This window comes from Xenopus tropicalis, chromosome 2 (genome assembly GCF_000004195.4).
Source record: "Xenopus tropicalis strain Nigerian chromosome 2, UCB_Xtro_10.0, whole genome shotgun sequence".
Lineage (NCBI taxonomy): Eukaryota > Metazoa > Chordata > Amphibia > Anura > Pipidae > Xenopus > Xenopus tropicalis.
Genome location: NC_030678.2, coordinates 160,756,185 through 160,783,436, shown reverse-complemented (window position 1 = coordinate 160,783,436; position 27,252 = coordinate 160,756,185). Strand labels below are relative to the sequence as shown.

General features: G+C 37.2%; 1 protein-coding gene across 7 annotated transcripts in view; it reads left to right on the top strand.

Annotated features, from left to right (window-relative positions):
* Nucleotides 1-27,252, top strand: part of gria4 (glutamate receptor, ionotropic, AMPA 4) — a 200,926-nt gene that overhangs the window by 126,445 nt on the left and 47,229 nt on the right. For 6 of the 7 annotated variants that reach the window (XM_031895621.1, XM_031895620.1, XM_031895624.1 and 3 more), the window contains exons 6-9: nucleotides 453-611; nucleotides 1,539-1,706; nucleotides 5,829-5,933; nucleotides 18,527-18,637. In XM_031895621.1, coding sequence (XP_031751481.1) covers nucleotides 453-611; nucleotides 1,539-1,706; nucleotides 5,829-5,933; nucleotides 18,527-18,637 — 543 coding nt within the window. 7 annotated transcript variants of the gene reach the window in all.

Here is a 27,252-nt window from a genome sequence, read left to right as displayed (position 1 = left end):
AGTGTCATAACTGCGACAAATCAGAAAGTAAAAATACAGCATCTAAAAGTTGTCGCAGTCGTACAGAAGTCAGTCCTTGTCCTTTTTGCAAAAAAATTGCAGTTTTTCTGAATGTTTTTTGTTTATGCTTTCTTTTTAAAATACTGTTTCAATAAATCACTTGGCATTTGTGGTTTTGCAGAAAGTGACTTTAAATGAGAAGGAAAGTTACAATCATGGGGCGGTGCCATTCGTGATTGTTAATCTCTTACCTGAAACTCCCGGGCGGTGCTTCTAACATTTGTCATTCCCCTGTGATTTTGCCTTTCCTTTTCCTTTAATCAAGGTTTTAAAAATCACTAAAACCACGGAATGAATATAATGGCATATTCATAAAATAACTATATTTTGAGATTTAATACATATTACTCAAAATAATGTGTCTACAACCATGTGTGTGTTTTCCCTTTCAGGGATTCAAGGATATTTCACTTGACCGGTTCATGCATGGGGGGGCCAATGTTACTGGATTCCAGTTGGTAGATTTTAATACCCCAATTGTAACTGAACTAATGCAACGATGGAAAACCCTAGACCAACGAGAGTACCCAGGATCAGAATCCCCGCCTAAGGTAATTCGTTTTGTTTAATTTAATAATAAAAAGCGATCATTTACTCATTGCATAGAAGAAAGTAGTGATGAGCGAATTTTTTTCTCCAGGCGTGGATTCGCAGCAAATTTCCACATTGGCGAATTTGTCTGCGAAACTTCCACGAAAATTTGCTGCAAAAAAATTTGGCACCCGTCAATAAAAGTTGTGGTCGTGTCAAAATAGGCGCGGTCATGTCAAATTGGGTGTGGGCGTGGCAAAATGAGCGTGGCTATGTAAAAAATGACGACAAAAAAAGACGCGGGCAACAAAAAAGTTGCATGGCAAACACATTTAGGCAATTTTCTTGTTGTTTTGCAAATTTTACGGCAAAGCAAAACAGGACAGATTCGCTCATCACTAGTAGAAAGTATTGTAGGATAGGCAAGCCCTAAAAACATAATGTAAGTTTAGAGCTCAATACATAAAAACTCATCTACATTCTACTCATGTCTATGGCATTTTTAGAAGCGTATTCTTTCGTAACTTTCACCATAGGAATGGATAGAATGTGGGTGAGTTTTTATGTATTAAGCTCCAAACTTGCATTTGGATAAAACTGGCCCTTATAGTTGGGAATGTACATAAAATGTGCATGTCTAATAAATATGGATGCCCAGGAGATAAAAACTAGAGGAACGTGTATTGTATCGGTTACTGATTGCTTTATATGTTACTCTGTATGTCCAATGTATGTAACCCACATATTGTACAGCGCTGCGGGATATGTTGGTGCTTTATAAATAAATGTTAATGTAATGTAATGTAACGTGTCATGATGGCTTCAAAAACTTTCATGGTGTTTGTTCGTTTAATACCTTCTCGAGTGATCTTCATCAGACACATGAGAATGCAATAGTTGCAGTTCCGGCATACAATTCTACTGTATTTTTCTTTTTTCTCTTGAAGTACACCTCTGCCCTGACGTACGATGGCGTGCTAGTAATGGCCGAAGCTTTCCGTATTTTACGAAGACAAAAAATTGACCTTTCAAGAAGAGGAAATGCAGGCGACTGTCTTGCTAACCCAGCTGCTCCCTGGGGTCAGGGAATCGACATGGAGAGAACACTGAAACAGGTGGGGATGTCATGTTGTTGTTATTAAAATAAGTTTAAGCATAAACTTATAAGCAAAACTGTTTCTATTGGCTATTTGAGAGAAAAAAAAACAATAATAAAAAATAACCATTTCTTTATTTACAAATAATTTTTAGGGAACTAGTGATCATAGTGATCTAGTACATGCCCCATGGCAATAAAAAAATCTTCTTGGCTTTTGGGTCTTTATTGTAAGGACTTTGGTTGTTTCCAGTCACATTCTCTTAGAACTATATACAGGTATGGGATCCCTTATTCGGAAATCCGTTATCCAGAAAGCTCCGAATTATGGAAAGCCTGTCTCCCATAGACCCCATTTTATTCATATAATACAGAATTTTAAAAACGATTTCGTTTTTCTCTGTAATAATAAAACAGTACCTTGTACTTAATCCCCGACTAAGATATAATTACCCCTTATTGGGGGCAGAACAGCCCTATTGGGTTTATTTCATGGTTAAATGATTCCCTTTTCTCTGTAATAATAAAACAGTACCTGTACTTGATCCCAACTAAGATATAATTGCCCCTTATTGGGGGCAGAACAGCCCTATTGGGTTTATTTAATGGTTAAATGATTCCCTTTTCTCTGTAATAATAAAACAGTACCTGTACTTGATCCCAACTAAGATATAATTACCCCTTATTGGGGGCAGAACAGCCCTATTGGGTTTATTTCATGGTTAAATGATTCCCTTTTCTCTGTAATAATAAAACAGTACCTGTACTTGATCCCAACTAAGATATAATTACCCCTTATTGGGGGCAGAACAGCCCTATTGGGTTTATTTATTGGTTAAATGATTCCCTTTTCTCTGTAATAATAAAACAGTACCTGTACTTGATCCCAACTAAGATATAATTACCCCTTATTGGGGGCAGAACAGCCCTATTGGGTTTATTTATTGGTTAAATGATTCCCTTTTCTCTGCAATAATAAAAAAGTACCTGTACTTGATCCCAACTAAGATATAATTACCCCTTATTGGGGGCAGAACAGCCCTATTGGGTTTATTTAATGGTTAAATGATTCCCTTTTCTCTGTAATAATAAAACAGTACCTGTACTTGATCCCAACTAAGATATAATTACCCCGTATTGGGGCAGAACAGCCCTATTGGGTTTATTTAATGGTTAAATGATTCCCTTTTCTCTGTAATAATAAAACAGTACCTGTACTTGATCCCAACTAAGATATAATTACCCCTTATTGGGGGCAGAACAGCCCTATTGGGTTTATTTCATGGTTAAATGATTCCCTTTTCTCTGTAATAATAAAACAGTACCTGTACTTGATCCCAACTAAGATATAATTACCCCTTATTGGGGGCAGAACAGCCCTATTGGGTTTATTTCATGGTTAAATGATTCCCTTTTCTCTGTAATAATAAAACAGTACCTGTACTTGATCCCAACTAAGATATAATTACCCCTTATTGGGGCAGAACAGCCCTATTGGGTTTATTTAATGGTTAAATGATTCCCTTTTCTCTGTAATAATAAAACAATACCTGTACTTGATCCCAACTAAGATATAATTAATCTTTATTGGATGCAAAACAATCCTATTGGGTTTAATTAATGTTTTATTGATTTTTCAGTAGACTTAAGGTATGCAAATCCAAATTAGGAAAAGACCCCTTATCCGGAATATTCTTGGTCCCGAGCATTCTGGATAACAGGTCCTATACCTGTACTTACACATAAGGAACTTGAAGAAAAATTTTCAGTACATAGATGCTTTATCAGAAATACTGGAGAGTGTTCTTGCTCCATCTGTATCTCACCATGCTTGGCGTTTGTTATGCTAAATCATTGTATAATGTTTCATGCTGATGTATGGCGCCGGTATGATGAATGTTGCTCCCCTTGGTCATTAATATTTGTTGCCATTCCCGATACACGAGCACGCCCTGATTGGCCAAGCATAAAAATGGACTCATCAGGTCCATGCAATAAAATGTCCCTTTTTTTAACCTTTGGTCAAGGAGTAGCTTACTTAAACACCTTTCTTGGCTTTTGGGTCTTTATTGTAGGGACTTCAGTTGCTTCCAGTCACATTCTTTTAGAAATATAACTATATACTTACACATAAGAAAAATATTCAGTACATAGATGCTTTATCAGAAATACTGGAGAGTGTTCTTGCTCCATCTGTATCTCACCATGCTTGGCGTTTGTTATGCTAAATCATTGTATAGAGTTTCATGCTGATGTATGGCGCCGGTATGATGAATGTTGCTCCCCTTGGTCATTAATATTTGTTGCCATTCCTGATATACAAGCATGCCCTGATTGGGCAAGCATAAAAATGGACTCATCAGGTCCTTTTTTTTGACCTTCAGTCAAGGAGTAGCTTACTTAAACACCTTTCTTGGCTTTTGGGTTTTTATTGTAGGGACTTTAGTTGCTTCCAGTTACATTCTTTTAGAAATATAACTATATACTTACACATAAGAAAAATATTCAGTACATAGATGCTTTATCAGAAATACTTGACATTCACAGATGGAGAGAGTTTTCTGCTCCATCTGTATCTCACCATGCTTGGCGTTTGTTATGCTAAATCATTGTATAGTGTTTCATGCTGATGTATGGCGCCGGTATGATGAATGTTGCTCCTCTTGGTCACTAATATTTGTCGCCATTGCCGATACACGAGCACGCCCTGATTGGGCAAGCATAAAAATGGACTCATAAGATCCATGCAATAAAATTTCCCTTTTTTTGACCTTCAGTCAAGGAGTAGCTTACTTAAACACCCTTCCCTTCTTGGCTTATATAATATATAGTACTGTCATATGTATTAATCAGTTAAAATGCATTTGATTCATTCCATCCAAATAAATGACATGAAATTAAGTAAAAAATAGCTTTGAAACATTTCCCTTGATAACTGAACAATGCTGAATCGTAGTATATATCACGCAATGGAAACTTGGAGGCAGATTTATGAATTTACGAATTTGAGTTTTTTCAAAATTGATTTGCATTTCATTTCTTGCTCACTAGCACATTTACAAAAAATATTTGAAAAAAAATAGTTGCAGATCCTTTAAACTAGAAGACTGGTTATTATGGATAATTGATGGGAATGCATAGAAGTATCATTCAGATGTATTTCTCAGATACATTTATTTGATTCTTTATATCCAAATAAATTACATGAATTTAAGTAAAATATCTTTAAAGGAGAAGGAAAGGTAATAACTAAGTAAGCTTTATCAGAAAGGTCTAGGTAAATACAGCCATAAGCACTTACAGTAATGCTGCACTGAGTCCTCTATCAAAAGAAACACAGAATTTCTTGTCTCCTTTTTTGTAAACATGTTCTTCCTCCCATAACAAAGATTTTGCCTGGTTCAGTGAACAGGGCCTGTGCCCTGTTGTGTCTACATTAATCACATCAAAAGTCTATGTTTATTGAGTTTTTTCAACATTTTGAAAAATAAAATAGCGTGAATGTTGAAAATATACCGCATGTTGACTTACACAGAAACTCGCTAGGTTTTAGCAGCCCAATTTTGTCATAAAATTTTTTTTTTGATTGATAAATCTCTAAAATTCAAGTTTGAGCTCCAAACTCAGGCTCCAGAGTACCTAGACACTAATGATTGACTTCATCTCTCATTGGGCCCAAAAATAGTTCTTCTTGATCCTTCCATGACAACCAATTTTAGTCTGGTACAATGAACAGGGCTTATGCCTTGTTGTATCTCCTTTTATCACAACACATTTATGTTTTTTTGTTATATCTTGAGCTAAACAGGGCAATTAGGGAAACTAAAGCTTCTACATGTTTTGTCCTTATGATATAGATAATTAGATGACATTATACAACCCCCTCCCTTCACCCTTTGTCCTAATTATTTTGTTACCAGGAATCCATCAATATTACCTGGAAATCTAATTATCTTCCTTGCAAGGACCAAAAATGGAGTAGCTTCAAAATCCCAGTTTGCTCTATTTAACCTTATTCCTTATTCACTAAACTCATGTTGAACAAGGGGTTTACTGCCCTTTTAATTGCATGTCTGTTTGACCATTACTAGCATTACTAAAATGTGTTTTTTAATTTATTGTTTTTACATTTTTTTTTTAGGTTCGCATTCAGGGTTTAACTGGAAATATACAGTTTGATCACTACGGACGGAGGGTGAACTATACTATGGATGTTTTAGAGTTGAAAAGTAACGGCCTCAGAAAGGTAATATTATCTTACCCGCCAGCTAAATGTTCAGATTTATTGTTCAAATTAAATAGCAGTGTAGAAATGAGCTGTCAAATGTGGTGGCCAATAAAAGCCGCTTGTAATATCAGATCCATATATAAAACATTGGCCCAGAATGGTTTGATACAATGTAGTCAACAATCAAATGACTTTTTGCTGTAGATTTTAATTAAAAACACATTTTAATAAGATCTGTTTCTGATCAGAATGTATGGAATATTGTTGCCAAAGCTCACAACCTTTTGTTATAGCTATTTCAGTCAAATGAGTGTAGTGCAAATGCCAACTCTAGTGCTGGGGATGTGCCGCAGAGTAGTGCGAGCAACACATCTTCTATCTTTTTGCTGAGGAATAGTGATACAATAGGTGCTCTTGGAATGTAATCAAAAAGGCTGCAAACAGCCAGCGAGAGCCAATGGTAGCAGCCAAGGTTTAAACTACTGGCTAAATGAGGAAAATATTGCTCTGGCAATAGTTGAAAGAGTATATATGCTGAAGACTTCTCATACTATTCAGTGGAACTGAAGAAGCTGCTCGGATGAGCAGTGAAACATCTTCAATGATTACTCACCAAGTCCAGTTGCGTTAGATCTACTTATACTAGATATACCATGACCTGGATGAATGAAACCCTTCATAGTTGCCCTGGCAATAGTGTGTTTTTGCTATTTATAGAAATAGAAAGTAATATTGCAGATAGTGTTAGATAGATTCTCTACTGTTCATTGTATCCGTAGAAACAAAAGGACTGAATAACGATTAGTGGTTAAGATTCTCACCCGGTGGCATTGCTTCTTTTCCCAAACAACAAATGCCCTTTAGAGGGTACTATTCACTGCTATAGTGTGAAGTTTTTTTTGTTCATTTTTGCCCAAAAAAATCATAAACTCATTTGCATTCTTTTTACAAATTCCACTGACAATTTTTTTATTTTTTTTTTCAATTTGATGATAGATCTTTGAAATTCAAGTTTTGGTAAATTAAAATTCTAAATATTAAAGGTCACATTTCATTTTTTCTCCACAATTTTTTTTCAAATCATGATATTAAATTTTAATATATCTTCCCCCCACCCAGTTTCTACATACCATCTATATTTGGCTTTTTAAACAGTAAGGTCTAGTGAACACACTACAACTTTCTTCCAAAATAACTAAATCTTTATGTTATCAAGGTGTGTTTCCCAGAAAATCTATAAGATTATCTCCCCATACAACTATGCAGGGTAAGCTGTTTGAAAAGGAAAATGAATGCTGAATAAAAGGTCCTTTGATATATGTTTGCTCAGCAGTAAACAGGCATTGGATGTGGCTGTAATCTGCTTTATCTGTATTACATGGAATTTATTTTAATTTGTTTCATTCTAGCACAATAAATTGGTATATAGGAAATAAACCAATGAGACATTTTAAAGTCATTGTAGATTCATATGCACAGGTCAGTTATTAATCTAACATTGTTTTCTCAAATGTATTTTTATTCCCTTCACTGTGATCGTAAGTGAGATTATACAGCACTATCCATTGCACTCAGCTTTTCATGCATTACCAATTTTTTTTCATGGCTTTGTGTTGTGTTTGTTATTGTCCAGTATGTTTGCTGCTGTTTATTGGTGGCAATGGAGTTGCTGATAATGATACCTGGGGTTCCCATCCCCATAGCAAGTGCTGTTTGGCAGTTTATTAGTGTAATTATTAATTCTCCAAGTCTCCAGTAAGCCTCTGTCAGGTAGAAATGTCGGCGTGCCTCTTGCTTTCTGCATGTCTGTCTGAGTTCCTTTGGAGGGGAGGGAGAGACCAATAACAGGAAAGGACAGTGTTGGAACTGATGTTGCAAAGGACAGAATGGGAGAGCAAAGAAGGCAGAAAAACAGATATGAGAATAGACCAGAAAGTGAAGCGTGGAGAAAGAGTAGAGAAAACATAAAACTGGTATCCAGTTGACTTCTCCATTATCTGACAGAGAAAAGAGAGGCCGACCAGAAAGCCTTAGACCATGGCCCCACTCTCCAAACTATTTTTTATCCACTTCTTACTCAGTCTCTATAGTTTCCTATTTGTTTTCTTTACATATTATAATCTATTCTATATATTTAGTTGCTTTGTTCCCATAGAAAAATAAGTAATGCCCATGAATTAGGCCAAATGGGGAGAAGGAGAAGAAAAAACGATAGAACAACAAAAAGAATAGAATTGGAGAATTGCTGATTGATGAGTGCGATTTTTATGATGCAAAAGGTTTCATAAATCCTTTACATCTGTTCTAAAACTACTTTTAATACTTACTTTCAATTGCCTCGCAATATAAGGATGTGAATAAACAGAACAATTATGATTAGAAATCTACGACTGACTAAATGGAAATGCTAGGATAACTGACCCTGTTCCAGTTTTGCCTTTTGTATATATGTATGTCCATCTGCTCATAGCTCTATCGTTAGAGATTCTAAGGGACAATATCAGGCAGGTTGCAGATGAGAATGACTGTTGCCATCGATAAAGAGAGATAGGAATGGCAAAATTGCTAGAGACTGGAACATACTACTGTATGGCAAAGCTAAAGCAACAGTATAAACAATAACACTGAACTGCTGGAACCATAAGGCAAGAGCAAGCCAAAATGTAAATAAATGTGAGCGGCACAGCTGTATCCCAGCCAATCTGCTCTCTTGTGCTCTGAGATTAATGAAAATGTCCTTTCCACTATCCAACCTCACAAACTACTTGGCATGTTAAAGGCCCCTGGGCTCTATGGCAGTTCCGAAGCAGCCTTGGAGTTGGACAGGTGCTCTTATGACTGTTGACAGTTCTTCTCATTTACAGTAATCCTATTTATGGATTAGATAAGTATCATCCCGAAGAGACCCTTGTAGTAGACATCTGCTGTAACATTAAACATTAGCCGTGCTGATTCAGATTTATTAATAGAGGGGTTTAAGGTGGCCAATGGTTTCATTGAGTAAATCCTGCACTGATGTTATTGAAACATTGAGGAACATGGTTAGTTTTGTATAAGGTTTCATCGAATAACTGACTGCTTATGGTACCCTCTCATCATGGTGCAGAGATCTCAATAAACAAAAACACTATCAGTATATCGGCTTTATTGGCCATCTGTTACACTTTTTTTTTTGCATGTTCTTGGACTCCAGGGTAGATTTGAGCACCACAAGTGTTGAGTGAATCCCATTTTGCTTCATCAAAAAATTTGGGAACCTCGCAATAGAATCTTGAAACGGCGAAAAAGTGAAAATTTTGACCAATGTCATTTTTTTTACTCACGCGACAATTATTTTTTTTGCCATGGATGACATTTTTTGTTGTGCAGCAAATTTTGTCGCCCATTTTACAAAACAATCCGCCAATAGCAAAACACAGAAATTCCGCACAAATCCATGCGTGCTGAATTATTTTTCCCAGGTTACCCTCTCATAACATTGGAGAGATATATACATATTGGATGAGGATTGTTAGCATCTTGGGATTAAAGTAAAAAAAACATGAATTCAATTTGGATAAATTGGAAATATTACCAAAATCGGTGATTGCTTATTTATTAAATTGAATCTAAAAAATTCAGTGAAATAAAACTGTCAAAAAACACAATTTAATCAAATTTGTATTCTACTCATCATTTTCAATGGGTCAATAAAGTTTTTAAAAAATGTGAAAAATGGAGAGGCCCATTTATTAACATTTTGATTTTCGTGGTTTTAGAGATTTTTGAAACCACAAATAAACTCATTTCCACTAAAATCATCATGTCTAGTCATTTATTATAAGATCCAAATTGAAAAGGCATGAATTAATGAAAATGCGGAACGATAACAAAAAGAAGATGAAAACTACAAACTTTTGTGGTTTTTACATTTTTCCACAAATCTTTGTGGACTCATAAATTAAAAAAAAACCCTGAAAACCTCTAATACCAAGTATTAAATAAAGATTGTTACAATTTGCCTAGGGCAGCTCCCATTGACATCTACATGACATCGACAGCTTTTAGATAGCAAAGTTTTGTATTAGTGTTTTTCATGTTATTTTATGCTTAATAAATCCCCAAAAAATTCATGATTATTTACACAAAAAATAAGTTTTAGTGCAAAAAAAACAAATTGTGAAAAAAAAGAAATGCGAACCTTTGTAAATGCCCCCTATAAAGTTGAAAAATTTGCTTCTATTTTGTCTAGCAAACCAAGCCAAATATCACAAAAATGCTTACGAAAAAATCGTATTAGTCACGATAATATCGTATTGGCAATCCAAAAGTCACAAAATTTTCGTATCCTAACAATCGTAAATGGCGGGAACAAGGGGCAACATAGGGGGAGAAAAGAAAGACAAGCAGTTAAAAATAGTTCATATCTGGAGTAATAAATTCAAGAATATCTATTCTTGAATTTATTACTCCAGAAATGAACTATTTGTCTAACTATACACAAAGCTAGAATATTTCATTCTGCTATTTCTCCCAGAATGATTGACTTTTCTCCCACTAGGCTCTTCCGAGTAAAGGTAGAAGGCTATGCACTACTGATCCCTGTTGACAGCTTGATATTGACCTTTTATGCTATATTTGTGTTGTGTTGGGTGTTAAATTAACTTAATGGCTCCTAACTAAGGCTCTAAAGTAATGCTGATATATGTAAAAGAGGAAACCATGGGCTGTTAATTTGAGTAATTTAAGTTTTTTTACATTTGAGTTTTTTTAAAAAAACATTAAATTCAATAGCGATTTAAAAAACGTGAATTATCAAATTCACGTTTTTTAAATCGCTATTGAATTTAATGTTTTTTTGAAAACTCAAATGTAAAAAAACTCAAATTACTCAAATTAACAGCCCATGGTTACCTCTTTGAATTGACTTAATGGCTCCTAACTAAGGCTCTAAAGTAATGCTGATATATGTAAAAGAGGAAACCATGGCCTGTTAATTTGAGTAATTTGAGTTTTTTTACATTTGAGTTTTTTAAAAAACATTAATTTCAATAGCGATTTAAAAAACGTGAATTTGAGTAATTTGAGTTTTTAAAAAAATATTAAATTCAATAGCGATTTAAAAACGTGAATTTTCAAATTCACGTTTTTTAAATCGCTATTGAATTTAAGGTTTTTTTAAAAAACTCAAATGTAAAAAAACTCAAATTACTCAAATTCACGTTTTTTAAATCGCTCTTGAATTTAATGTTTTTTTGAAAACTCAAATGTAAAAAAACTCAAATTACTCAAATTAACAGGCCATGGTTTCCTCTTTGAATTGACTTAATGGCTCCTAACTAAGGCTCTAAAGTAATGCTGATATATGTAAAAGAGGAAACCATGGCCTTTTAATTTGAGTTTTTTTACATTTGAGTTTTTTAAAAGACATTAAATTCAATAGCGATTTAAAAAACGTGAATTTGAGTAATTTGAGTTTTTTACATTTGAGTTTTTTAAAAAAAACATTAAATTCAAGAGCGATTTAAAAAACGTGAATTTTCAAATTCACGTTTTTTAAATCGCTATTGAATTTAATGTTTTTTAAAAAATTCAAATGTAAAAAAAACTCAAATTACTCAAATTAACAGCCCATGGTTTCCTCTTTGAATTGACTTAATGGCTCCTAACTAAGGCTCTAAAGTAATGCTGATATATGTAAAAGAGGAAACCATGGGCTGTTAATTTGAGTAATTTGAGTTTTTTTACATTTGAGTTTTTTAAAAAAAACATTAAATTCAATAGCGATTTAAAAAACATGAATTTGAGTAATTTGAGTTTTTTTACATTTGAGTTTTTTAAAAAACATTAAATTCAATAGCGATTTAAAAAACGTGAATTTGAGTAATTTGAGGTTTTTTTAAAAAACATTAAATTCAATAGCGATTTAAAAAACGCGAATTTTCAATATTAAATAAGTGAGAAAACTCAAAAACCTCTAAACTTTATGTAAAATTGCACCTTCAATTTTTTCGTACTGAGCGTATTTTCTGCTTTTTTTGTGTGAGTTTAGTTGAAGTAGAAAAAAAACAGAAAAAAATTACCGAAATACAAATTTTGATAAATCTGCCTCCCAGGGGCAGGATTTACTAATGCTCCAGCCTTTTTTTCTGCAAATGGGTTCTTCAAAAAAAAATAAAAACAGATTTTAGGTGCTGATTTTTTAAAAAATTACAAATTTATTTATAAAAAATTAAAAATCTATTTTTTTAAAAACCCACTTGAGATGAAAAAAAAAAAGATCAGCGGCAAGCCTAGGTAATCAGATACGCAAACTACGCAAGTCCAGGAACTCACCGCCGGTTTCAGTAACCAATTGCTGGAGCTGAGAGGCTCAAGCATTAATAAATCAGCGCCTCAAATTTCACTTGGAGGCATATTTATCAACTTAAACTTGTGAACTTAAGTGTTTTTTTAATATTTGAATAAGCTCAAAAAGTTACCAAACTCCAATGTTTACTTATTTATTAAAAAATTTAATTTGTACTAATAAAAACGTGAAAAAAAATTCTAAATTCAGTGACTTTTCATTCTACTACTCATTTTCAGTGGGTCTACAAACTCTCTAAAAAATTTTTAAAAATGTTGAATGAAAAAAAAACAAGTTTTTCATGAATTAACTAAATAGTGTCCCAGCATGCCCACTCCACCAGGAACTCACTTTCAGTGTAGGTAGCATAGCCTATTATGAAAAATAGTATTCATTCCCCAAAAGGAGTGAGGGACTCTAGTAGCCAGCTCCACCTGTGGGGAAAAAATTGTTCCTATGATTGATACCCTTTCAGTATCCCATGCATTACGATGGGACCTTCCACACTGGTCCATGCCTGGCACTGTTCTTCTTACAGAGGCGGCAGTGATTAGTGATGAGCGAATCTGTCCCATTTCGCTTCCACGGCTATTCTTTTGTTGCCCGCGGCTATTCTTTTGTCGCCCACGGCTATTCTTTTGTTGCGAGGCTATTCTTTTGTCGCCCACGGCTATTCTTTTGTCACCCTCGGCTATTCTTTTGTCGCCCTCGGCTATTCTTTTGTCGCTCGCGGCTATTCTTTTGTTGCACGCGGCTATTCTTTTGTTGTGAGGCTATTCTTTTGTCACCCGCGGCTATTCTTTTGTCGCCCGCTTCTATTCTTTTGTCGCCCGCTTCTATTCTTTTGTCGCCTGCGGCTATTCTTTTGTCGCCCGTGGCTATTCTTTTGTCGCCCGTGGCTATTCTTTTGTTGCACGCTGCTATTCTTTTGTCGCGAGGCTATTCTTTTGTCGCCGGCTTCTATTCTTTTGTCGCCCGTAGCTATTCTTTTGTCGCCCGCAGCTATTCTTTTGTCGCCCGCAGCTATTCTTTTGTTGCCCGTGGCTATTCTTTTGTCGACCGCGGCTATTCTTTTGTCGACCTGCGGCTAATTATTTTTTTCATCCATTTTGCGAAACAATCCACCAATGGCGAAATGCAGGCATTCGCCGCGAATCCATGCCTGGCAAAACATTTCCCCCATCACTAGTAGTGATGCGCTATCCACCATTTACTTCAATAGCCTGCACAGCAGCACTAGGAAATTGTACAGTAAAATCAGTGCTGTCTACTCTGGGCCCAAATGCAGCACCTCCGAATGAGATCCTACTTCCTAGCAATGGCTGTGGGTTCATACTAAATAAATGTATGCTTTGCTCTGTGCTTCCAATAATATTAAAACTGTTTGGGGCTGATTTACTAACCCACGAATCCGACCCGAATTGGAAAAGTTCCGACTTGAAAACGAACATTTTGCGATTACTTTGCGATTTTTTCGTATGTTTTGCGATTTTTTCGGATTCTGTACGAGTTTTTCGTTACCAATACGATTTTTGCGTAAAAACGCGAGTTTTTCGTATCCATTACGAAAGTTGCGTAAAAAGTTGCGCATTTTTCGTAGCGTTAAAACTTACGCGAAAAGTTGCGCATTTTTCGTAGCGTTAAAACTTAACGCTACGAAAAATGCGCAACTTTTCGCGTAAGTTTTAACGCTACGCAAAATGCGCAACTTTTTACGCAACTTTCGTAATGGATAGGAAAACTCGCATTTTTACGCAAAAATCGTATTGGATCCGAAAAATTCGTAAAGAATCCGAAAAAATCGCAAAACATACGAAAAAATCGCAAAGTACCGATCATTACGAAAAAAACGCAATCGGACTCCATTCGACCCGTTCGTGGGTAAGTAAATCAGCCCCTTTGTGTTGGTAAATAGTTTCCCTTTATATAAAAAAATTTTTTGGCATAGCTGCTTTACACTGTCTGTACACTGTGCACATAATTCTAGCCTAAAGCCATAATGAAGATGACGGATATTTGGTACTTAGTCTCTGATAGGAGTCTCTAATACCTGTAATAGTTGCAGCCGCAGACAGAACATTTTCCCCAGCAGGTTGTGATAATAGCGCTGCGCTCGGGAGGGGTGAAACCAATTTACAAAATGGAACCATGACTGGGCCAGCTGTCTTCCATTTATATTGTCACCTACCAGTGTGTGTCTTTGTACAGTGAGTCTCTGTGTACTCAATATGCCTCTCTAGGCAAAGGACAGATTTTACAATGGAGTCACTGCAGGAAAGTTTCTTAGTGAAATCTTATAGGGATATATAAGAAGCTGCCTGTATGGGATAGTGCCGTATACAGAAATGCCATCTCATATTTCTTTTTAGTTCATTTTCTTATTGATTTTCTTTTTCTCTTTACAAATTAAACATTTGAGGGAAATTCAAAATAAATAAAAATGAAAGCATAAATTCTTATAGGTGCCAATGTTTGCTTTTTTTTACGATTTTCTAGTAAATTTAAGGTATAGTTATCCAGATTATCTAGAAAACCCCAGGCTCCAAAATCCCCCAACATAACTAGTAGTACTGTATAAGTGCAACCCTTATTTATTCACCTCAAACTAGATCCCACTAAACTGATGCAGAGCCCTGGTTATATTAGACCCTCACACTCAGCTGGGCCCTTGCATACATGTGTGGAGGAAGAGTTGCTGTATAACTAGAACTCTCAGTGAACAAACAGGCTTTCTGGATGCCAGACGTTTTAGAACCAAAAACAGAGCACACACAAAACTCACATAGTACCAATAAGTAAAGTGGTCACAACAAATGGAATTGCAGAGCATATCACACACTGATTCTCCCCCCCCACCACCCAAGAACTGACTTGGTAGGATCCCACGTCACCTCTGAGACACCCTTTAGTGGACATGGATCACCTCAAGTGGAATCTCCAGGGGAATTCCCTAACCTGATTCCCTTTCCACTATGATTCATACATTAAAAGTCAATATCACCTGGGAGAGAGACCTCCAGTCTATGACAGGAACTCACCTACCATTATATCCATATCCTATTTACAGGGCCCTGTCCCTGATTTCACTAAGGGCTCACCTACCTTAGGGCTTTCCTATACTGGGGCCTTGCTGTCCCAGGCTTTCCAGCAGGCATCCACCTTCCTCAGTAGGTAGAGGAAAAACATGTGACACTTAGCCTTAAAAAGGACTAAGGAAATAAGGACACCTCCTGGCCAAATCTGGAACTGCCGGGGGTGCCCACTTACCATCCTGAATTCCCTCTGTGACTCTGCACTCTGTGTATAAGTAGTGTGTAGGAGCCAGGGGAATTACATTGTAGCCCTCAGTCATTGGGATCCCTTTGTGAACATAAAAACATAATACACATTGAATGAGGTGATGGCATATAACATGAATGTAAATGTTATAAAAGTCTCATAACATAACAATAACCATTTATATTGGTACACCGGAGCTAGGGATAGATTATACCTACCAACGATGCTACCACAAGGCTGGATGGGTAGGATTTCTGCGGATGGAATATAGCTGGTAACAGTATAAAGATGGCAGCTTTACTGATCTTTTCCTGTATTACACACACATTACATGGTCACATGGTAAAGGTACGGTAGGTTAGAGAGGACATTTCTCAAAACACTAAACACAATGAATGCAAATATTAATTAAACCAATAGGTGGTGCCAAAAAAACAAAACAAAACAGTGCTGGAGACATAACATTATTGTTTTGCCCCCAATTACATCTTAATTGAGATCAGGTACAAGGTACTGTTTTATTATTACAGAGAAAAGGGAATCATTTAACCATTAATTAAACCCAATAGGACTGTTCTGCCCCAATAAGGGGTAATTATATCTTAGTTGGGATCAAGTACAGGTACTGTTTTATTATTACAGAGAAAAGGGAATCATTTAACCATTAATTAAACCCAATAGGACTGTTCTGCCCCAATAAGGGGTAATTATATCTTAGTTGGGATCAAGTACAGGTACTGTTTTATTATTACAGAGAAAAGGGAATCATTTAACCATGAAATAAACCCAATAGGGCTGTTCTGTCCCAATAAGGGGTAATTATATCTTAGTTGGGATCAAGTACAGGTACTGTTTTATTATTACAGAGAAAAGGGAATCATTTAACCATTAAATAAACCCAATAGGATTGTTCTGCCCCCAATAAGGGGTAATTATATCTTAGTTGGGATCAAGTACAGGTACTGTTTTATTATTACAGAGAAAAGGGAATCATTTAACCATTAAATAAACCCAATAGGATTGTTCTGCCCCCAATAAGGGGTAATTATATCTTAGTTGGGATCAAGTACAGGTACTGTTTTATTATTACTGAGAAAAGGGAATCATTTAACCATTAAATCACACCTCATGTCTCAACCCTTTCTCCTTGTAGAGTGTAAGCTCTTTTGGGCAGGGCCCTCTTCACCTCTTGTATCGGTTATTGATTGCTTTATATGTTACTCTGTATGTCCAATGTATGTAACCCACTTATTGTACAGCGCTGCGGAATATGTTGGCGCTTTGTAAATAAATGTTAATGTAATGTAATGTAAATAAACCCAATAGGGCTGTTCTGCCCCCAATAAGGGGTAATTATATCTTAGTTGGGATCAAGTACAGGTACTGTTTTATTATTACAGAGAAAAGGGAATCATTTAACCATTAAATAAACCCAATAGGGCTGTTCTGCCCCCAATAAGGGGTAATTATATCTTAGTTGGGATCAAGTACAGGTACTGTTTTATTATTACAGAGAAAATGGAATCATTTAACCATTAAATAAACCCAATAGGGCTGTTCTGCCCCCAATAAGGGGTAATTATATCTTAGTTGGGATCAAGTACAGGTACTGTTTTATTATTACAGAGATAAGGGAATCATTTAACCATTAAATAAAATGAAGCCTAAGGGAGATGGACTTTCTGTAATTTGGAGCTTTCTGGTTTCTGGAGGGTTTCTGGATAAGGGATCCCATACTGAGCAGTAACAATACGGAAGTTAGGATTTGGATTGGCAATATAATCCATACATTTCGTATCACTTGTGCACCCTGACCCTATAGACTGTAAGCTTTTACAGCAGGCCATGTTTTCTTGTCCTACATGTTGGGTTGTTTATGCCTGTTTAATACCCGTTAAATTGTTTATAATGATTGTAGGGACCCATAGGGTTAAATGGTCTCTATGGCTTTAAATCCCTACAGGTTCAGTTCCCTTAGTTGCTGGGCAGAAGGGAATGTATCTAAGTGAGTTCATTAACATGTGTGCTATTGGTTAGAAGGTATAGTGACCACATCCTGCCTGACTTTGGTATAGTGTTGGGAGAGGAGTGGCACCTTCCTGTTGTTTGCTTCCACCTTAGGGACAAGGTGGATGTGTGCTGAGAGCCCAGGGCATGGGCCCAGGCCCAGTAAAGTCAGGAACAGGGCCCCGTGAATGAGGCATTAGATAGTGGCAGGTGTAGCTCCCTTTATAGTACCACTGTAGGAGTGTAAGGCAGTTAGGGCTGAGATAGAATGAGCAGCATTGAGCTCCTGCATAGGATTTGCAGTTTTTCTGGAGATATCTCTCCCAGGCCACATTGCCTGTAGTGTAGGGATCCAAGTGAATAGGGAATCAGGATAGAGAATTCCCTGAGGGATCCACTACAGGGTGTGTTGCAGAGGTGAAGGGAGATTCCTGCCAGTCTGCCCGCAGGAGAGTGTTAGTCTGAATATACACTCGGTATGTGTTGCATGTACCAATGGCCTCTGAAGCTGTATTGTGAGTAAACCCTGTGGATGTTCAATAAACACTTATTACTTTGTTATTTGTAAGAACCTCTGGCACCCTCTGGTTTCATTTTTCTGCATAGCAGCAAGAGAGGTGTAGTTGCACAACACCCTCACCTTCCTCTTCCACTTAGCGAAGGCCCATTCTGGTTAAGAGAGTACAGTGTAACCCATGTTCTACCGGTACTAGTCCGGGAAGGCAGCTATTGAGCTGAAATAGAGGTTATATGATATTAATGTTTTTACTTGTTTTACCCGGTCTGGACTGGAATTCAAAATATACCCTGGCATAGTGACTGTCTATGGCATTTCTCTCTGGCATTTGCTAGAATCCAAACATTGCCAGTCTGAGCCTGCTTTTTTACTGCTTGTATTTCTGTTTACTCTCTTTAAGTCCAATGTATAGTGCTGAGAAATATGTTAACACTATATAACACTATATGAATTGCAATTACAAAAATGTATGTTTTGCAGATTGGTTACTGGAACGATATGGATAAACTGGTCTTACTTCAACATGAACCAGCCTTCAAAAATGATTCTTCGGGGATCGAGAACAGGACTGTAATCGTCACCACAATATTGGTAAGTCGCTTTCTGAGAAAACTTTACTTTACTAAATGTAATATTTTGTACATGTTGAAATGATAGACTTGAAAAAGAAACACATCTGCCTGACAAACAAGATGGTCAACTTAAATTTGTCTAAATTATTAAGAAAATAAAATAATTTAGCATTATTCTCCAAGATTTATAGGGGGCTAGACAGGGCCGTTTTAATAAATGGGCCAAAGGGGCAATTGCCCACCATCAAACCTGCTGAAACTTTTTGACTGAGGCATTCACTAGACATGGCAGACCCTTCATTTTAATTAGCTGGAAGAGCTCAATAAAACCATTTACTTTACCTTTCTGTTAGGACAAATATTCCTTAGGGATTTGTGGTGTTTGTGATTATGGTTTATCTGCTTGCAACACTGTTGGTCCAGGGCAATGTGCTTGGATCTAATGTCGACTTCACTAAGTAGAGGCTATTTCTTTATTTCCTACATATATATTTAAGTTCTTCTGCTTGAGGGTAGTCCTCAGGGCAAAGATCTCATTGATGCGCAGCTGTGTGGGCCCACCAATGAGATCTTTGCCCTGGTTCCACTGGTGCCTTTAGGCTGATGGCAGACGAGGCGTAGGGCGGATATTTTCGGCAAGCGGAAAAATGCTTGCCGAAAATTCCGCCCTACGCCTCCTACATGTGCCTGCACCCAAATGAATGGAGTACGCTCGGGTGCAGGCACATGTAGCCGATATACGCATAAAAACGCAACAGTTTGAAAGTATGCGTATTTCCGCTACATGTGCTTGCACTCGAGCGTATCTCATTCATTCGGGTGGAGGCACAAGTAGGAGGCGTAGGGCAGAAAATATCCGCCCTACGCCTCGTCTGGCATTAGCCTAAACCAGCCCTGGGGCTAGATATCTATCTGGGTATAGAGTATATGGACGAACACGATACAGTGTTATAAGGGACGTCAAACTGTGTTTTATATGATTCAGTTTAGAATAATTGAAGGCGTTTTTGGAACATTTTTCTGAAAAGGCAGGTTCCTCGGGGGGGAGAAGGGCTGATGTAAGAATTCTTCTAAATATTTTCTTACAAGCTCAGCAGAATTGGTTTATAAGATTAGCGAAACCGCTCTTGCAGTTCATTTCACGTACGCACGGCTATGTTTCTAATTTGTTCAGGACATAAACACTTTTGTTGATCTTCGGATTCAGCACTGTGTAAAATTAGTTCCCTTTATAATTTGTCTCCATCGTGCCGCCACAATGCAATATGTCATACAAATTATTAGCTGCAGAGCGGGGCTGGAATTGCATTTTTCAATAGCGAAAAGTTAAGATAAACCTTGGGTTTTTTTTCTTTCACGGAACTAAATCACCCCCCAGTATAACAAACCGTAATGTTAAGGATATTGTTCATCCTCAGAAGTCAAACATGCCCTTTACATTCTTACTGTCAGACCAGGCCGGTGGGGGTTGACCTTTACCTTTCTGGACGTAGGATTTTACACTTCACTGCCTTGTTACACTTGACTTTCTTTAACAAAGAAATTTGAAAATGTATTGTGATGATGTTATGAAAATTAGAGCCCCCCCCCCCCCATTGTTTATATGGCGGTATCTATTGGACCAATTGCCTTATAAGGCTAATGTCCTACAGGGAGATTTAGTCACTGTGATTTTTAAAAAGCGAGTTCCAGCGACATATAAATGGCCAGTACCTAAACCGACAATACTACTTCAATTCGCTTATCTCTCCGAATCGCTATGGGACCCCTATTCAAGCAATTTTACAAAGACAGCATTGTCATTCAAATCTATTGGAATCGTTGAAAGTAAAACCCACTGAGCGGGAAGTCGTGTTTTCCGAGCGATTACTAGAGATTTCCACAACGGAGTGATTATGTTTCCCACAAATCCAGGTGTCATATTCCCTGCCCACAATTAGAATTTACATTCAGTGCAACTGGGAAATCACAGCGATTTCCCGCTCAGTGGGTTTTACCAATAGATTGGAATGACAATGTTTTCTTTGTAATATCGCTCGAAAAAGGGTCTCATAGCGATTCGGAGAGATAAGCAATTTGAAACAGTATCGTCGGTTTAGGTACTGGCGATTTATATTTATATGTAGAGACAAAACAAGCGACTTGTCACTGGAACTCGCCTTTTTAAAAATCACAGCGACTAAATCTCCCCGTGGGACATTGGCCTTAATACTTCACTGCCCTGAACTTTTCATCTGCCTGGTTACACTTGACTTTCTTTAACAAAGTGTATTGTGACAATGTTATAAAGAATAGAGGTTTCCAATAGAGGTATCTATTGGACCAATTGTCTTATAAGGCTAATGTCCCATTGGGAGATTTAGTCGCTGTGATTTTTAAATCACTCGCCTTTTCCTAACAAAAGATTACTAGAGATTTTAACAACGGAGTGATTCAATTTCCCACAAATTCAGGTGCCATATTCCCCGCCCACAATTAGAAATGACATTCAGTGCAACTGGGAAATCGCAGCGACTTCCCGCTCAGTGGGTTTTACTTTCATCGATTCCAATAGTTCTGAATGCCAATGCTTTCTTTGTAAAATCACTCAAAAAAGGCGATTTGGGGGCGATAAGTGATTTGAAGCAGTATCATTGGTTTAAGTACTGGCGATTTCTATTGATATGTAGAGACAAAACGATCGACTTGTTGCTGGAACCCTCTTTTTAAAAATCGACAATGCTTTCTTTGTAACATCGCTTGGAAAAGGGTCTTATAGCGATTCAGAGCAATAAGCGATTTGAAGTAGTATCGTCAGTTTACGTACTGGCGATTTCTATTCTTCTCTATGTAGAGACAAAACGAGCAACTCGCTTGTTAGGCTAATGTCCCACGGAGAGATTTAGTCGCTGTGATTTTAAAAAAGTGAGTTCCAGTAACAAGCACTTGTTTTGTCTCTACATAGAGAATATAAATCTCTGGTACCTAAACCGATGATACTTATTCATCGCTTATCGCTCCAAATCGCTATGAGACCCTTTTTCGAGCAATGTTACAAACCGGCGATTTATATTCTCTATGTAGAGACAAAACGAGCGCTTGTTGCTGGAACTCGCTTTTTAAAAATCACAGCGACTAATCTCTCCGTGGGACATTAGCCTAAAAAGCAAGTTGCTCGTTTTGTCTCTACATAGAGAAGAATAGAAATGAAAAATAGAGGGAGCCCCCCATCACCCCCCAGTCCGACCCTGCACCTGGATTTGTGGGAAATAGAATCACTCCATTGTTGAAATCTCTAGTAATCACTTGTTAGGGAAAGACTAGCAACTTGTCGCTGGAACTTGCTTTTTAAAAATGTTATGAGAAATAGAGGGTTCCCCCTGCCCGATGTTTATATGGTGGTATCTATCGTACTAATTGCCTTATAAACATTTCAGTGTGTTGACTTCCTATAGAAGGTTGTAATGAGGGTTTATGTAAAGCCAACCAGTTTTTGTTGCATGGTATATGAAAAACAATACAAAAATATGGCGGTGTAGAATCTATGTAAGCTGCACTATTTTCCTGAAAGATTCCGTTATGGGAAATTATGCTTCAGTACAGTCCTCCTCTTTGCAGCCTCTCATGAAGAATCCTATTTTAAGAAATTGATCAAGAAAGAAAGGATTTTCAAGATCCAGCGACCATTCCTTGCTATGGCTCAAGTATAAATCAGCAATGTAGTCATTAGTAGACTTTTTTCCAATATGCTTTGTGGGTTACGATCCTGAAATGGTAATCGCCCCCCCCCTCCCTACTATCTACAAAAGTGAGAATATGCCTTGAGAGCATAATGAATTAGGTAGCTCAGATGGCAAGCCCTTAATTCCATAAAGCTCCCACCCTGTGTTCTATAAGTGAGCATTAAGGCTTCAATGCATGTACGGTGTTATACATTTTAAAAAAAATCTCGTGTTCAAGTCAGATAGATGCACTCGTGTGTGGCTTGCTTGTTCCGCTTACAGTATTTCTGCAATGCTTAGTTTAATCTCATCCCAAGGTTCTCTCTGATCAACTGTTAAATTCTTTAATATGGGCACTCAAAACCCCTCTATCAAGAGGCCAGTAGTACTTATGATACAAATGCAGCCTATAATGCATCAGAATAACAGGTATTTGTATATTTGAATGTTCAAATGTTTGGTTTCCATGATAAATCTACTTATTGATTTCGACGTTGAGTTGTAGAACCTACCCAGCTACGCTTACTGCTTACAGATATGTATTAAATGCCGAATGTCACGTGTTTCTTTATTTCTTTCAATATGCAGTGTAGCATTCTGTCTGTATCCACAAAAATCTATCCTCGCAGCCTGCAGAATTGTATTTCTAAGCTATGTATGTCAGTGCAGGAACTGGCTGTGACGTATACCGAGCTGTGATATTTATGTACCGCCGGACATTGCTTTTTGCCTATTGGTAACTTGCTTATACAGTTTATGGATTTCTGTACATGTGGATTTCTAAGTCAACTGATTTGCACTGTAAAGGGTCATCTTTCTAAATCTGTGTATGATTTGTGTATGATTTATAATATTGTAAACTGTTGTCTATGCCTGAAGCACAGAAAGAAAAAAAAAAACAGCGTCTCAATGCATCTATTCAATTTCTCATCTTTTGTATATCTTGGTTTGTATCATAATAAAGCTTACTATTTAAAGACGTATCCAATCATGTTTTCTATTTCTTGACATGTTCCTGAAACCCCACAGCTGATTTGTACACTCTGTGCTTATGAAGGTAAATCGTATGTTTTGTGTAAAGTTTCCAGTCGGTTAATTGTTCTGCTTAGAAGTGAATAACTGTAACTTGTAAAACCAGCATTCAGTTACGTTCCTTTTCATTTATTTTGGTTTGATTAGTGTTACAGTGCTCAAACAACAGAGGGAGGGGTAAAATAGGGCCGTAGAGGAGCATAATATCCCTAAAGAAGACAGGGCAAAATACATTTACATTTTTCACTTGTCTGTTTTCTGCTTAACCACCACCTCCAATGCAAGTGCAAACTGCACCTTGAGTTCTCCACTCTAATCCAAAAGCCTAAAATAGGGGTCCCCAACCTTTCTTACTATGTAGGTCAGGGATCCCCAACCTTTCTTACTCATGAGCCACAGTCAAATGTAAAAAGACTTGGAGAGCAACACAAGCACCATAAAAGTTCATGGAGGAGCCAAATAAGGGCTGTGATTGGCTATTAGGGGCCTCTATGCACACTATCAGCTTACAGGGGCTTTATTTGGTAGGAAATCTTGTTTTTATTCAACCAAAACTTGCCCCCAAGTCAGGAATTCAAAAATAACTCCCTGGTTTGGGGGCACTCGGAGCAACATCCAAGGGGTTGGTGAGTAACATGTTGCCCCACGAGCCACTGGTCGGAGATCACTGCCCTAAAATGAGAATGTTATAGTAGCTGTTTTGCTACTTGCTTTATTTAATGGCGAATTCATGCTTAGCTACCAAGAAGGTAGAAAACATTGTGCAAGATAAAGAAAATGAAGCTAATTACAAAGTGATACCATACACTTTTATGGACCCAAAGTACACTTCTAGCTGCAGCAACAACTATCCAAAATTCTTGTTCATCTGATAATGGTGTGCAACAACAAGTAGCAGGGGTGGTATAATAGAACTAGAAAACCGTGCCAAGGAAGGAAGAATTCCCATATCTCAGGGCTCACACAGAAATACTAATACTAAAAACTTACTTTTGAAGTGCTGTACTTTGAGCTGCTTTGATTTTTCCCAAACTTACTATTCAGAAGAAGGAGTCTTTTTTAACAATAATTTATCCATGACACTGGATTTCAGACTCCAGTGTCAACTCTTTCCAAAGGTAGCCCAATCTTCAAGAGGGCCATAAGACTTAAAAGGGCCAACGATGGGCACCAGTTGACTATTTTCTTTCCCCCAGCTAATCCAGGTATCATGAAGCTTTTTAGTAATACCATTTTTTCTGTTTAATGGTAGGTGGTTAGAAAGAATTAGGGCTAAGGCATTCAAACAAATTGCTGTATTTAGTTTTTCTCTAAGGAAATGATAAACATTTTTCCATAAGTCCGAAATCAGTGGTTCTCAATCTGTGGGGCCTAATCGGGGAAAGGTGGGATAATAAGGGTAAGATATGATTATGATGATGCATAGTAAGGTGACAAAGTAAATATAAATTAGTCTTCAGTTTATGGGGATTTGACCAAATGTTGGTCAAAAAATCAAAAACCTGCAATAAATATATGATATTTTACACAACACAGGCTTCTTGAATTGCTATTGTAATTAAAGATATGGAACAGGATGGGAACCACTGCAGCAGGACATAGGATGCAGGATGGGAAAAGATAATGTTCATGTTGATGTTAAATCAACAAATTACAGACCTTTACCCAATGAAATGATGACTGAAGAGACTGCCCATTCATGGATCATTTTGGTCCATATATTTGTCATATGTGAACCCGATCATATATGACAAATATATTGACAATAATGACATGAATGATTGGCAGCTAATCAGTCGTAGAGGCTATTGCTAGATAAATTGTGTAGAGTCTAATCCCATCTCCATCTGATCAGATGGATATGTATAACTAAACTAAATGTTATTGTCTCTATGGCTGCTACAATATTCTTCATATTTTATATAGACCATCATTTGTTTCTTCATTGGAAAAAAGAATATTCTTTCACAGCAATGTATTTTCCATTTCTGATTATTATGACATTGCACTATATAACTGATATTGCAAAGGACATATAGGGGCACATTTACCAAAGCACGAACGCTCGTATTTTCGCTCGTATTTTTTCGGGCGTCTGTACGATTTTTTCGTACGGCGCACGACTTTTCATGCGCCGCACGAACGCTTGCACGAAAAAATCGGAAAGGTTTTACCGCTGTTTACAATTGTACGGTACAAAAATTTCGTGACTTTCGGATTGCCAATACGATATTAACGTGACAAATATGATTTTTTTCGTAAGCATTTTCGTGATATTTGCGATCTTCAGAAATTTTCGTTTCCAATCCAAATTTTTCCCATTCGGGATTCGAACTTGTGATTTGATAAATCTGCCCCATAGATTTGCAGAAGTGAACATTTTGCAATATATTATTTCTATTTTGAATCTTCCTTCCTTACCCTTTCCCATTATCATTCTATGTATTTAATCTGTCAGTCCCCAGTCTTAAACCTGTTTTCTGTGCCCAACAAATGTTACTAGTTTGCTCTCAATTACTTCGAATTCTCTTTTTTTCCTGTTTTTATGCCCTCTTTCCCTTTCCCCACATTTCTTCTACAATATTCTAACCATTTGATTAGACGGGCTGATGTGATCAGCCAAGCAGAAAAGTATTTTGCCCCGGGGCACACAAGCATCTAGAATGCATTCAGGGAAAAGTATAATTTCTTTAGAGAACCACGATGTAAATGATTATATCATGTTAACATGGAGACATGCCACTTTGCATTGACTTATTTAAGGCGTCTCTAACAAGCTAAAGCGCCCATAACACACAAGCTCAAAGTGGTATGTCACCCCCTCTTAGCTCAGTAATGCATTACACTACACACTATAGACAAAGGGGCTGATTTACTAAGACACGATTTCGAATCCGAATTGGAAAAATTCTGATTGGAAACGAACATTTTGCGACTTTTTTGTATTTTTGCGTTTTTTTCGGCGTCTTTACGATTTTTGCGTAAAAATGCGAGTTTTTCGGCGTCTTTACGATTTTTGCGTAAAAACGCGAGTTTTTCGTAGCCATTACGAAAGTTGCGCAAAATCGCGATTTTTTCGTAGCGTTAACACTTGCGCGCAAAGTCGCACCTTTTTCGTAGCGTTAAACCTTAAAAGGCGCAACGTTTCGCGCAAGTTTTAACGCTACGAAAAAAATCGCGACTTTGCGCAACTTTCGTAATGGCTACGAAAAACTCACGTTTTTACGCAAAAATCGTAAAGACGCCGAAAAAATCGCGTTTTTACGCAAAAATCGTAAAGACGCCGAAAAAATCGCAAAAAATACGAAAAAGTCGTAAAGACGCCGAAAAAAATCGCAAAATTACCGATCATTACGAAAAAAACGCAATCGGACACATTCGGCCCGTTCGTGGGTTAGAAATGTGCCCCAAAGTATCCATTCTTCAGTCTTAACATTTTTATAAAACCCAAAAACAAAAAACGGATTGTTGGGCCAAATTCTGAATGAATGAAAAATCACACAAGCTTTTGGGGGGAGCCCTTTGTAAGTTGTATGTGGCCTGTAAACCCGATGAAGGGGGTCCATTCTGAAAATGAGTGTATTTTTTTTCTTGCACCTTCCTAGTAAAATGCGACCTATTTGCTCCACCAATAAGAATCTGTGTGCCATTAGTGATGAGCGAATTTATTCCCCAGGCATGGATTTGCAGCAAATTTCTGCATGTTGCCATTGGCAAATTGTTTCACAAAAATTCCGGAAAAGTTTGCAGCGGAAAAATTAGTCGTGTGGATTTTTTTTTCGCGCTGAAAAAATGGGCGCGGTCACGTTAAAATAGGCGCGGACGTGTAAAAAAAGGCACCATTGCGGCAAAATTGGGCACAGGCGACAAAAAATATAGACATGGGTGACAAAAAATAGAC